This window comes from Myotis nattereri (genome assembly GCF_964212035.1).
Source record: "Myotis nattereri genome assembly, chromosome: 4".
Taxonomy (NCBI): domain Eukaryota; kingdom Metazoa; phylum Chordata; class Mammalia; order Chiroptera; family Vespertilionidae; genus Myotis; species Myotis nattereri.
Window position 1 is genome coordinate 34,611,298 of NC_138079.1, and position 13,252 is coordinate 34,624,549.

The window sequence follows — 13,252 nt, forward strand, 5'->3', positions numbered from 1 at the left end:
TTATTTTTTAGTAACTTCTATTTACAGAGCCAGTCATATAATAAGCTGTGCCGAATTTGACAGTTCTGGTGTGTAATTAACTTTTATCTAGAGCACTGACTATGGCATGTATACATGGATTTTAGAATTGGGTTATTTAAATGTCTTTAAAACGTATTTTTACTGGTGGATGGTGGTAATTTTGCAACATAATAATTTTACCTGAAACAATTTAATGTACTTTCATATGTAATATTTTAAAACCTCTTTTAAATACCAGACCAACATTAAAATAATGTATACTAAACAATTTGCCATACTTTTAAGGTTTTATGCTTATTTCAAAATGCTGTTGTGAGATGTCAGAAACATTAGTCAGATACTGCAAGTATCATTCTTTTATTTTTGAAGTCCCAGAATAAAACATTCTGGATTTTTTCAGATTAATTTGAAAGTATTTTTCCTATGCCTTGGGGTTAGAGTGGGGTGGGGAGAATAAAAATGGAGTAAAGTTATTTAATTATTTGCTAACTCTGTCCTTATCTACTGTAAGGAGATAGTGAACCTAAAATTGGAGAGCCAGGTGAGGAAAGAGCTGGTAATGGTTTAGTTCTGCAAAACAAGTTCATACCAATTTCACAGGAAAGAAGGTTTATTTTCATGGGGGAAAGAAGGTTTATTAAACGGGAATGTTAATTATATCATAAAAATGAGTCATTAGCAGCACCAGGTATTGTATCATGTTGGCTCATTACTGAATTAGAAGGAAGAATTTTACCAGTTGCTGCTTTGTTGGAACCTTACTGTAGTCCCATAAAACCTTTTAATATAGTATTTGAGAAACCCTGGCTCTAATTTATCATAAATGTTCAAAGTTATGGGCAGGTATAGGTTTCTTATTTTGTTTGTTTTATTTGATAGAGATGAATAAATGCATTTTTAATATCATTTTGAGGCAAAGTTTCACCTTTTGAACATGAAAATTTAAATATTTTTATTCAATTTAGTTACGTGTTTTAGAACAGTGGTTGCCAACCGGTGGTCTGCAGACCACTGGTGGTCCGTGGGGTCCGAAAGGTTGGCGATCGCTGGTTTAGAATACTTACCTATAAAGAATTGGTAGTAGGAAAACATTCAGACACACATTTTTCATTAAATAAAATACAACTGAGATAAATTTATAGAACCTAAAGAATGTCATAGTGAGCCTTTAAAGATCTGATTATGCACTGCAAGCAAAGTAATAAAGTATTATATATATTGTACCAAAAAAAGATAGCAAAGTGAATTTGAAATAAACCAAAGAAGGAGTTCCAATGGAGTAAGTTCTATAAGAGAGATGTACTGTGGTGCTGTAAGTAGTGTTCTATTTATTTCATATTGCATTCTTTCCTTGATGTTATAGAAATAACATTATGAAAGAAATGAGAAAACCATAGAAAAAAATTTTAGTTTCAATTTGCTGGGTTTAAAAAAAATAGACATTATTGTGAGGAGATTCTAAGCTGTATATGTAATGTTTGATGTGTAATAGTTTCATACATATTAAGCATTAGCTATTGTCAATGAAACATGCCATTTCAAAATAAATATACTTTCATTATGCTTGTCCAAATATGACCTCTTTTTGTTGTTGTGTGCATCTCAGATTTATTTTTATAAATGTTAACACTTAGAAAAAAAAGAAAAGGTCAGACATAACAAGATTGTCAGCCTAATCATCAGTCATAACTTTATGTCCACATTTTCTGGTAGATGGATTTTGACTATTAATTTGGTTTTGTATGTTTTCTCTATGTGATATTTGTGCATTATTAGATGACTAGACTGGCCAAGGCAGACCTGTTACACTTGCCTGACACTTGCCTGAGTTAGGCATTGTTTGCCATGCCACTAAACCTGCCGTCAAGTGAAACCTTCATTGGGGAAATGAGATCGGAGTCTGAACCGCAGAAGATGGACGCCCTGTCTCTGTTTTTTATTGTTTTACTTTACTTTAATTTCTTTTTCTTTATTTTGTCCCTTTTTTGTTTTTGTTTTGTTAAATCTCTTTCACTTTAACTTGTGAGCTGGTTTTCCAGTTCTTTGTAAATGGTATTCCATTAAGGATTCATAACATTGCATTGCAATATATATGGGGAGATGATCAGAGCTCAATCTTAAGATAAAATAAAGTTTCACAGTAAATTAGGATATAGTGAGTATTAGAAGGCTCAGTGGGAATGTTAATTGGTGTTTATAGACTGATCAGGTACATTTGTTCTTGAAACACTGATACGATTATTAGAAACATTTTCTGACCTTAGTGCAACATTTTGCAGTTTTTCTCCCAAATGTATATGTCTTATAAAAATCAACTGATTGCATCTCCCTGCTAGAATTTTAGCCATACAGAATCATGGAAAATAAGTATATTTCTTATAACAATCTGGGATAGAGGACACAAAGAGACTTTCACTTTAATGATAGTTATTCATTATAGAAAATAACATTTCCTTATAAAGACCTAGTTGCCTGTGAGGGGAATGGATATTTGAGAAGCTATTAAATACTTATGTGTGTGTGTTTCTCTGTTTTCTTGAATTTTTTGTTGAAAATACTCAGAGTTTACTAGCTTCTAAATGGATTCTGAGATTTAGGACTATTAATGTCATACAGTGAGAAACATTGTTCTCTCAGTTGTCATTGAGTATAATTTGGGAAAAATGCTAAATGTTCATTTTTTTTATACTTTTATATGCTGATAGTATTTAGAGGGTAAGTTTGATAAAATTCTATCTTGGAAGTTAACTAATGGAACTTTCTTTAAGTATCTTTAATAATAATTAGGATAAGAAAAAATTAGTGTGCTTACAGTTAGACTTTATAATAGTTTTTTACTACTATGAGAAGCAATGGGAGTCAATCTACAGATGCTTTTTTTTTTTTTTTGAAGCCCACAGTGAAAGGCTTTATAATATTAAGTATTCAACTTTTGGCCTGTGTTGAATACTCTTATTGTTTGTGTATCTTTTTACATCTCTTGTATGGATAATTTGGCTTATTTAATTGACAAATAATATATTAAATTGGGACTTTAGATTGGAACATTAGGGTATCAGAGCACAGAGTTTATAACCGTAGGACCTAAGTTGATTTATCAAGATGTATTTAGGTTTTACAAACATTTAAAAATAATTCCTATTTATAACAAAACATGCCTAATAGCAATATAAATAGTATAGTATATTTGTGGGTATACAGATATATGTATTAATACTAGTAACTATTAAATATAAAATACTGTTATTTGATATTTTCAGTAAGGCCTACCTTTCATTTATCTTTATGCATGTTAAAAAATTTATGTTTATGCAGAATTTACACTAATAAAATAGCTGTTTTTGAAATTAGTAGATTAAAGGAATATAGACTTAGATGTTTCAGAGATTAGAGAAAAGTAGGCATTTATTAAAGCTAATGTAATTTTTTTCTTCCTGTAAATAAGGTGTAACCATTATTAAAAGCAAGTTTTAAAATCCACCTTGAATTCCATTCATATTTAGAGATATGTTTAAATAGTATTGTTTAGAGGTTTATCTCTGCATATCTGGTTGCTTTAAATAAGAGTTTTTACCACTAAAACCTAGCATGGTGCTTCTGAAAAATTTACTCCATGTGCTATTTTCAGTTTAGCATGATTTATAAACTGTTTTAAATTATTTTTGAACTCATAATGGAAATGTGTAGCTAACAAATTATGAGTAGTTCTTCCAAAATAGCTACATGTAGTCAACTTTTTTTTGTTGTTAATCCTCACCCAAGGATATTTTTTCATTAATTTTTAGAGAGAGTGGAAGGAAGGGTTGATACAGAGAGAGAGAAAAAACACACACACACATCTTTTGGTTGCCTCCTGCACCCACCGGGGATCAAGCCCGTAACCGAGCATGTGCCCTTGACCAGAATTGAACCTGGGACCCTTCAGTCCTCAGGCCGATGCTCTATCCACTGAGCAAAACTGGCTAGGGCACTGTAGTCAACTTTTTTAGAAGTAAATTTTTTGGGGGGAAGAGAGAGGACCAGGAACAATGCATGGAAGTTGACGTCCTTATTAAAATTAATTGATTAGAATTCAGTAATTAAATATCACAAATTGATGGACTTATGTCAGAGTAAATTTTTAGTTTTAGTCAGGAATTTTTTTCTTAGCATCTAAGGTTATTTCAGTGTTATTAGGAGATGTTTATAAGCAACACATTTAGGGATCAGCTACTCTTCAGATAAGTATACATAAATTGGTTCTAAAAGTCAATGATTTAAAAAGTTTCCTGAGATTAGGGAAGTTATTTTGCTAGTTATTCTAAAAAGTTTTAGCAGTTTCCCAAGGCATATTCTTTGGACCTGGGTTCTTTTGAGCATTCCTGAGGTTGGGAGGTGACTTACTAACTGAATGGGTGTAAGTTTTTTTTTAAATTGAAGCTGATTTCATGCAGTAGGTTTTTGTTTTTTTCTGTCTACTTGAAATTAAATGGAATTTATTGGAAGGGTTATCAAAATTGTTTGCATCACAAGTAGGTAGTTTCAATAACAGGATAGGGGCACTCAGGAACAAATTTCAATTCGCACATATTTGTTTTTTCTTTTTCTTTTTTTTGACTAATTTGGTTATTTGCCATTTCTGGGGATTAAACTTTAAAAAATGTTCTTCTTTTCTGTATCTGATGTTCTGTGTGCTATTAGTGATGCAGCCAACACGAACGGTTGTCATGTGTAACACAACTTTCGATCACCGCGAAAACACCGTCCTGGGAAAGCGTCCATGCTTGATATCGTTTGGTTCATGAACATTAAGTTTCCAGTACAGGTGACCCATAGCTCAAAGTGTTAAATAATTGTCTACATTATTCAATTTTTAAAATAATATTCCATTAATGAGATTGTTAGTCTTTGAAATTTTGCTCACTTTTATTTTTCCTAGTAGAGCAGGATAAAAGGAAAGACTTAAGTTGTAATTTATTTCTTTATATGGATCTGATAGATAGATTCATTTATTATTATTATTTTTTAAGTACAAGGGTAATTGTAAAATCATAGTGTAAAGTTTGTGTGGTGTTTCTGCTTTCTGTAATGTTTGAAACTTGCCTCTGCAGGTAAAATCCCAGAGGAATCGAAAGCCCTCTCTTTATTGGTTCCTGCTCCAACCATGACAAGTCTGATGCCTGGTGCAGGCTTGCTTCCCATACCGACCCCAAATCCCTTGACTACAGTAAGTATTATATACCTTCTTCTAAAAGGGATGAATGTTCAACTGTTTAACCAGTTGAATAAAGAGCTTAGAAAATTTTTATCTTGAATCTTTTTTATTTTAATGGAGTGATCCAAAAAATCGACTTAATTTTCCCCCCTCAATTGTCAATTACTGTACTTAAACTATCTTTTGGAATTCTGAAGTAATTGAAGAGTCATTTAAATTTAGAACTTAAGTTAATTATTCATTAGCAAATCAGTTATTGAAATTCAGCATTTTAGACAGCATGGGGAATTGAAGAATCTAGGTAACAATATTTCCCAATTCATGAGTACTACACTTATTTAAAAAATATGAACTGATTTACAACCTGATAATGGGAAAAAATATCTCAGAGAAGGATTTATCTAATTGAGAAAATGTAATAAGGTAAAAACATGACAAAATATTTTTTTATGAATTCTGTAGAAATAATAGTAATTTAATATCTCCTTTGTGATTTCTGAGTGGGGTTAAAAAAAGATACTGTTGTTACTGTACTCTTGGTTTTTATGTAAAAGATTCAGGTCATAATTATTTTAAAAGAGTGGTCCTGGGTTCTATTCCAATCAGGGGCTCGTGCCCAGGTTGCGAGCCTGGTCCCCAGTGAGGGGCATGCAGAGGGCACTCAGTTAATGATTCCCTCTCATTGATGTTTCTCTCTCTCCTTTCTTCCTCTCTGAAAGCAATAAAAAAATACGTTTTTATAAAAGGGTCATTTTTCTACGAAAACAAACCCAAGACAAAATATAAATCTCACCTTAAATTGAAAGTTTTATCTAGCTTTGTGGTACTGGATTTTTAGGGAGTGAACTCATGTTTTATGATTATAATTAATGTGTCCAAGTTATAAAAGCGGGTTCTGAAACTGAAGTGCAAAATTTTAGGTCTTGTAATTTTACATGACATTGTTCTGATGGAGATCTTCATTGTGATTTGTAGTGGGAAATGCTTTTTAAATTCAATAGTTGATCATTTGTATTGAGCTTTCTAGAAATTTTATTTTGGGTACATTTTGGTATATTTTAATTCCTTTGACCCCCCCCCCCCCGCCACCCTCAAGTATTTTCTTGCTATTTTGAAAACCATTAGGGTTTATTTATCAACAATATAAAGTTTTTATTATTTAATTTGTTGCCCTTAGGGAGAATAGTATCTTCTTAATTCATCTGTAGAGAATCTGTTGTTATAGAACTTAGTTTATGAGGAATAATTTCAGTTAGAAAATAGAAAGGTGGCCCATTGTGTTTTAGCTCCTGGTTACCTCTCTGACTTTTTTCCTGGCTCACTCTACTTCACCTTTGCCATTTCTTAGACATGTCAAGTACATTTCTGCCTTTGGGTTTTTGTACTTATTTATCCTCTGCCTAGAACTTTATTTTCCAGACATTAGAAAGGTTTACTTTTAAACTTTTTCGTAACAGTGAAACTGTTCATCAGGTTTCTATTTAAAAGGGAGGCTAAAGTTTCTGAATAAGAAGGCAAAATGTGTTACATCTGGAGACCAGATCATCTTTAACCCATCAAAGACCAAAGGGCAACTAAATATTTAGGTTCCTTAGCCCAGGGCTAGAAAGTAGATTAAGCTAAAGAAGGGCAACTTTAATATTATAGAGCAGGCACATCCAATAGAACTTCCTGCCATGATGGCAATGCCTGTTTGTATCTGTACTATTGAGTGTGGTAGCCACCAGCAGCCGAGCTGTTAGGCCCTTGAAATGTGGCTAGTGTGACTGAGGCACTGAATTTTAATTAAAAATCAAAATCAAACTTTATATTCAACAATATAGAAAATATTTAATTAAGGTATTTCCTACAACTTATTTTTTTTTTAAATATATTTTATTGATTTTTTACAGAGGACGGGAGAGAGATAGAGAGTTAGAAACATTGATCAGCTGCCTCCTGCACATCTCCTACTGGGGATGTGCCCGCAACCCAGGTACATGCCCTTGACCGGAATCGAACCTAGGACCTTCCAGTCCCCAGGCCGACACTCTATCCACTGAGCCAAACTGGCTTCGGCTCTACAACTTTATGATAACTTGAAATGGTGATGGTGAGCAACAAATCTAAGATCTGTTAGTAGCAAGATACCACAGATTATAATAAACTAGAGGCCCGATGCACGAATTCATGCACGGGTGGGGTCCCTCTTCATGGCCTGCAGGGATTGGGCCGAAACCCGCAGTCCAATGCCACCTGCAGCTCCTGCTCATCCTGACCCCACTATGCCTGCCTCAGGCTCATGCCCAATCAGTCCCAATCGGGAGAGGTTCGTGCTGCTGCAGCAGCGCTTGCCAGCCATGAGCCCTGCTCATCAGCCATGAGCCCTGCATCTGGTGCCCTCCCAAGGGGAGTGGCCTGCGGGATCGGGCTGAAACCAGCTCTCTGACATCCCCCGAGGGGTCCCAGATTGCAAGAAGGTGCAGGCCAGGCTGAGGGGCCCCACTGGTGCACCATCGGGCAGGGAGGGACTGCGGAAGGGCTCCAGGGCATGTCTGGCCCATCTCGCTCAGTCCTGATCAGCCAGACCCCAGCAGCAAGCTAACCTACCAGTTGGAGCATCTTCCCCCTGGTGGTCAGTGCATGTCATAGTGACTTGTTGACCAGTTGACTTTCTGCCCCCCTGGTGGTTAGTGCACGTCATAGCGAGTGGTTGAGCAGCCTTAGCATATCATTAGCATATTACGCTTTGATTAGTTGCTCAGTTGTTCTGCCGTTCGATCTGTTTGCATGTTACCCTTGTATTATATAGGATACTATGGAGGGAAAAAACCAGTCATGTGGTAGAGAGTAAATGAAGCTTCATATAATAAGGTCAGGGAAACTGACTTGGAGCAGATGATTAAACTGATACTGGAAGAAGTCATCTGGCAGAAGCGGGGAGAAGAGCTTTCAGGGCAGGAGGAAGGAGCACTATGTGAAAAGCCCTAAGGTGGACCCGGGCTGGGTGGCTCAGTTGAGTGGTGCATTATCCTGTACTCCAAAAGGTTGTGGGTTTGATTTCAGGTCAGGGCACATAGGTTGTGGGTTCAATCCACATTTGGGCCAAGTATGGGAGGAGCCAATTGATGTTTCTCATATGGATGTTTCTCTCCCATTCTCTAAAAATCAATGAACAAACATATCCTCCGGTGAGGATTTTTTAAAAACACTAAGATTTGAAAAACATGTGTGTTCAAGGTACAGAATTGCAATCAGTGTGGTTGAAGCATAGTGAGTGAAGGGAGGGATAGTTAGGGCTTTTTAGGTCATGGAAAGAAATTTACCAGTAATTTTTATTCAGAGGTAATGAGAAGTCATGGATGAGTTTTAGACAGGGGTAAGACATGATTTGACATGCTTTTAAAAGATCGCAAGCTGGCTATTTTGACAAGCATAAGTGATATTTTTTTTCATCAACTTGTATTTTCACTTTTAAGAAGTGTTATTAACGGTTGTTAAGTCTTAGTAATTTTGCAATAATATATCCGTATGTAGTCAGTGCTCAAAATTTTCTTAAATTGTATAAGTGGAAATGGAAGTGGTAGTGTTTTTGTCCTTGAAAGGGTTTTTTGTTAATTCTGCAAAACTTTTTCATTTTCAAATTCCGAGATTTCCATCTTTTCTAGTTTAAGTATACATTAAAAATATGTTCTTTAATGCTTGAACTAAAAACTGAGTGTACTAGTGTTATGAAAGATCACTCAAAGGTTTTTGTCCTTTTCCTGCAATAGTATAAATAAGGGCTTAATATTTTAGGGGTTTTTTCCTTAGGTAAACTTTGCCCCTGTTTTAATTTTAGTCTGTAAATGATGGGACCCTGCTTTAACCATGTGTTAGCTGAGTACCTTTGGGAAAATTATTTAATTTCTCTCATTCTTTCTTATCTGTGATAATAGTAATAATAATGGTCTCTTAGGGTTGATATGACGATTAATAACCCAGGAAAAATTAAGTGCTATGATATTGTTAACTAGTGCACAGTCGGTGTTGGTGAATGCCCAAGATCCTCAGTTCTTATTGTTTGTAAATTCACCCACTAGCTAAAATTTAGAAGACTCAAAATCAATACTTGTGGTGCTTTTGCAGTCATTCATTGACACACACAGAATCATGATAAATTTGAGTTTTTGATATGTACATTCCCAGATGAAGTCAAACAGAGGAGTGCTCTTTTTTTAGATTTAATGCTGTTCAAGTGTACCTCTTTTTTGTTTTGCTTTGTTTTGTTAATCCTCACCTGAGGATATTTTCCCATTGTTTTTCAGAGACAGTGGAAGGGAGGGGGAGAGACAGGGTGAGAGAAACATTGGTGTGAAAGAGACACACCGATTGGTTGCCTCCCACACACGCCCTGACCAGACTGGGGATCAAGCCTGCAACTGAGATACATGTCCTTGCCCGTAATTGAACCCTTGACCCTTCTGTCCACGAGCTGATGCTCTATCCACTGAGCCAAACTAGCTAGGGCCAGGTGTACCTGATTTTACTGCACTGTGCTTATGTCCTTACATGTGTTTTTTTTTTTTACAAATTGTAAGCAATACCCTGCACCAGCAAAAAGATTACAACTCTCCCTGTTGCGGTGGTGCAGTGGTCTGTAATTGAAACGGCAATATCTCCAGGGTATGCCTATAAATAAGAGTCCTTGTTGTGGTCTGTTTAGTGCCATGTTTTTCACATTTTGTACTTTTTGTGAATGATTTCACCATTTTAATAAGCTCCCAAGTGTAGTGTTAAAGTGCCGTCTAGTGTTTCTAAGGGCTGGAAGGCTGTGATATGTCTTAAAGAGAAAATATGTGTTAGGGTTCCTTCAGGAATGAGTTGATAGTGCTTCTGACTATGAGTTCAATGATAATGAATCAAAAATAAATGTTAAATAAGGTGTCTTTAAACAGAAACACAACATAAAACAAGGTTATGTGTTGGTTGATGAAAATATTATGACCAGAGACTTGTTAGGAACCTAGCCTTCTATTTTCCCTAGAAACAGTGATTCAGTATTCAACAGTTCAGTGTTTGTGGCAACTTGATAGTACATAACTACTGCAGATAATGAGAATTCAGTAGGACATAACTACTGCAAATAATGAGAATTGAGTGTTTTTAGTGTTACGATTAAGAGTAGATAAAACATCCAGATCGTCGCCCTAACCGGTTTGGCTCAGTGGATAGAGAGCATTAGCCTGCGGACTCAAGGGTCCCGGGTTCGATTCTGCCAAGGGCATGTACCTTGGTTGCGTGCACATCCCCAGTAGGGGGTGTGCAGGAGGCAGCTGATCGATGTTTCTCTCTCATTGATGTTTCTAACTCTCTATCCCACTCCCTTCCTCTCTGTAAAAAATCAGTAAAATATATTAAAAATAATCCAGATAGTCAAGAAATATGTGGCATTTCGAATTACATTAAAAACTTCTGTGACCTCCCTCTTAATAATTCAGACGTATCCCTGGCTTAAAGCTAGGAGCCCCTAGTTTCTTTCCATTGTTGTTGAGTTGATCAATTCTTTTCAAGATTAGATAATGGTAATTTTTGATACTAACCAAAAATGTGCTTTTTTCCCCTTCTTCTTAATAGCTGGGTGTTTCCCTTAGCAGTTTGGGAGCTATACCAGCAGCAGCACTAGACCCCAATATTGCAACACTTGGAGAGATACCACAGCCACCACTTATGGGAAATGTGGATCCTTCCAAAATTGATGAAATCAGGAGAACAGTCTATGTTGGCAATTTGAATTCCCAGGTAATAAAGACACTGATTCTTTCCCCCTTCTTAAAAATCATATAGATTGATAAAGTAATATTTACCTGATTTAAAAAAAATATATATACTTTGTTAAAATGTTACTTTGTTTCTTTAGACAACAACAGCTGACCAGCTACTCGAATTTTTTAAACAAGTTGGAGAAGTGAAGTTTGTACGGATGGCAGGTGATGAGACTCAGCCAACTCGGTTTGCTTTTGTGGAATTTGCAGACCAAAATTCTGTACCAAGGGCCCTTGCTTTTAATGGAGTTATGTTTGGAGACAGGCCATTGAAGTAAGAAACCCTAAACAAAGAAATTTTAATGATTTTTGGAAAACTTTAAAGTATTTTTGATGTAATTAAGGCTTTTTTTTTTCTTTTTAATAGTAATTGGCAATTTGTGGAAAGGAAGACTTTGTGTTAAGTATACTAAGTGAATACCTGAGATACCATTTTAGCCTTTATGGTTGTATTTGAAGACATCTTATTTTCTATTTTATAAAGTTTAATTTAATGTTAATGTTAGTTAAATATCCTATATAATGATCATAGGTATTTTTCCATAAGCTTTAACAGGTCATGTGGGTTTTGCATTATGACGGGACTAATGGACAATTTAACATATGGGTTGAACTTCTTTAATAATACAGTAATAAGAATTTTGGTAAATCCAAAATCCCAGGAAGAAAATAATATTAAGCACTCAGAAATGATCTGAATCATACATTTTGAGTTTTAAGGTTGGCTCCTATCTTTGTTTGCAAAATGAGAAATTGATGTAGCCTGTCAGATACTCTATTTTATGCAGATTATTGAGGTAATTACCTTAGTTATTCAGTTTGATAAGGATTCTGCTATTAAAGGATAAATAACTGTTCCTAATGAAAGCTTGTCTTCTATTGTGGAAGGGGTGAGACTGAAGAAATTCTTCTATGTGCATCAGAGAAACCACTGTTGCCTGGCAGATAAAGAGTTTTATCAAATGCCTCCCACATTCAAAGCTGTGTTTGACTCAGCTGTGGTCCAGGGGTGATTAAAATAGTGTACAGAATATACAGCTTCCCTTGCTCTTCTTAGGGTGAGAGGTTATCAACAAAATCTTATAATCTAAGAATAGAAGTGATTGATTTTAATATTGGTGTCAACATTTTAATTTATTATAATTCTAAGGTGTACAGGGGAAGTAGTTGTCCTGGCCTGTTTAAATTGTTAAAGAAGTCAGCTAACATTCAGAGTTTTTTTCTCCTCTTGCTTTTGGCTTTGTTAGCAAGAGATGATGGCAGGTGGAAATGAGATTCATTATGGTTTTTGAGGTTGGTTGTGGTTATTCTGTATTTAGCTGTATTACTCAATGTGCTTTCAAGGCGTCGATTCATAAATATATGTATCATGTAAACAATTGTTTCATGTTTTGTAAAAGATGGTGTGTATTTGTGATATGCTAATGTTTTTAATTTAGAATAAATCACTCCAACAATGCAATAGTAAAACCCCCTGAGATGACACCTCAGGCTGCAGCTAAGGAGTTAGAAGAAGTCATGAAGCGAGTACGAGAGGCTCAGTCATTTATCTCAGCTGCTATTGAACCAGGTAAGGTCATAGTGTTGTTACACAGGTCATAGTTTAAGATCATAGAATTTTAGAACTGCAAGGAATTTTAGAAATTAATCTTGTTCAGTTCCTTCATTTTACAAACAAGAAGACTGAAACTCAAGAAAGAGTAAGTGACTTACTAATGTCAAAGGTCAAAGAAGTACTTAGCACATTCTTCTCCCATGATACTGAATTGAGGCACATTAGCCTGAGTTAATCAGTTTTATACTTGAAGAGCAAAATTAATGCTCAAAACTGACTTGCTTAAAGCAATGTATAAATGTTATTGTGAGACCAAAAACAAGAATAAATATATTTAGAATGTGATGATTAGGCAGACTTACTTTTCATCAAAGTTTTAATTGTAAATATAAAAAAGATTCTGTGAGTTAGGGAAAATACAGACACTGTTTTAGCAAGGTAAAAGAACACTTACCTCTTCAAACTTTTGTGTTGCTAACTAAAATTTAAGAATCCAATTTAAAACTGTCTAGATGGTTTACATTTGAGCAAGTTTTCTAAATTAGCACTCAGAATTTAAGCCTCAATTCTAGCAAAATAAATGGAGAAAGATTTAAAATCACTGTTATAGGAATTAGAGACATGTTATAATCGTACATTATGGCAGCAACAAAATATTACGAACAGCTGTTTATAATCATCTGGTTTATATGTACTGCT

At 35.1% G+C, this 13,252-nt stretch overlaps 1 protein-coding gene across 5 annotated transcripts in view; it reads left to right on the forward strand.

Moving 5' to 3' along the window:
• Positions 1–13,252, forward strand: part of SREK1 (splicing regulatory glutamic acid and lysine rich protein 1) — a 46,226-nt gene that overhangs the window by 11,143 nt on the left and 21,831 nt on the right. For 2 of the 5 annotated variants that reach the window (XM_081090004.1, XM_081090006.1), the window contains exons 1-5: positions 3,216–4,825; positions 5,112–5,227; positions 10,811–10,975; positions 11,094–11,272; positions 12,438–12,568. In XM_081090004.1, the coding sequence (XP_080946130.1) occupies positions 5,165–5,227; positions 10,811–10,975; positions 11,094–11,272; positions 12,438–12,568 (538 nt within the window). In that variant the 5' untranslated portion in view covers positions 3,216–4,825; positions 5,112–5,164. Of the gene's footprint in view, positions 1–3,215; positions 4,826–5,111; positions 5,228–10,810; positions 10,976–11,093; positions 11,273–12,437; positions 12,569–13,252 lie in introns of those variants that run through there. The other 3 variants (XM_081090002.1, XM_081090003.1, XM_081090005.1) reach the window with 2 other exon arrangements.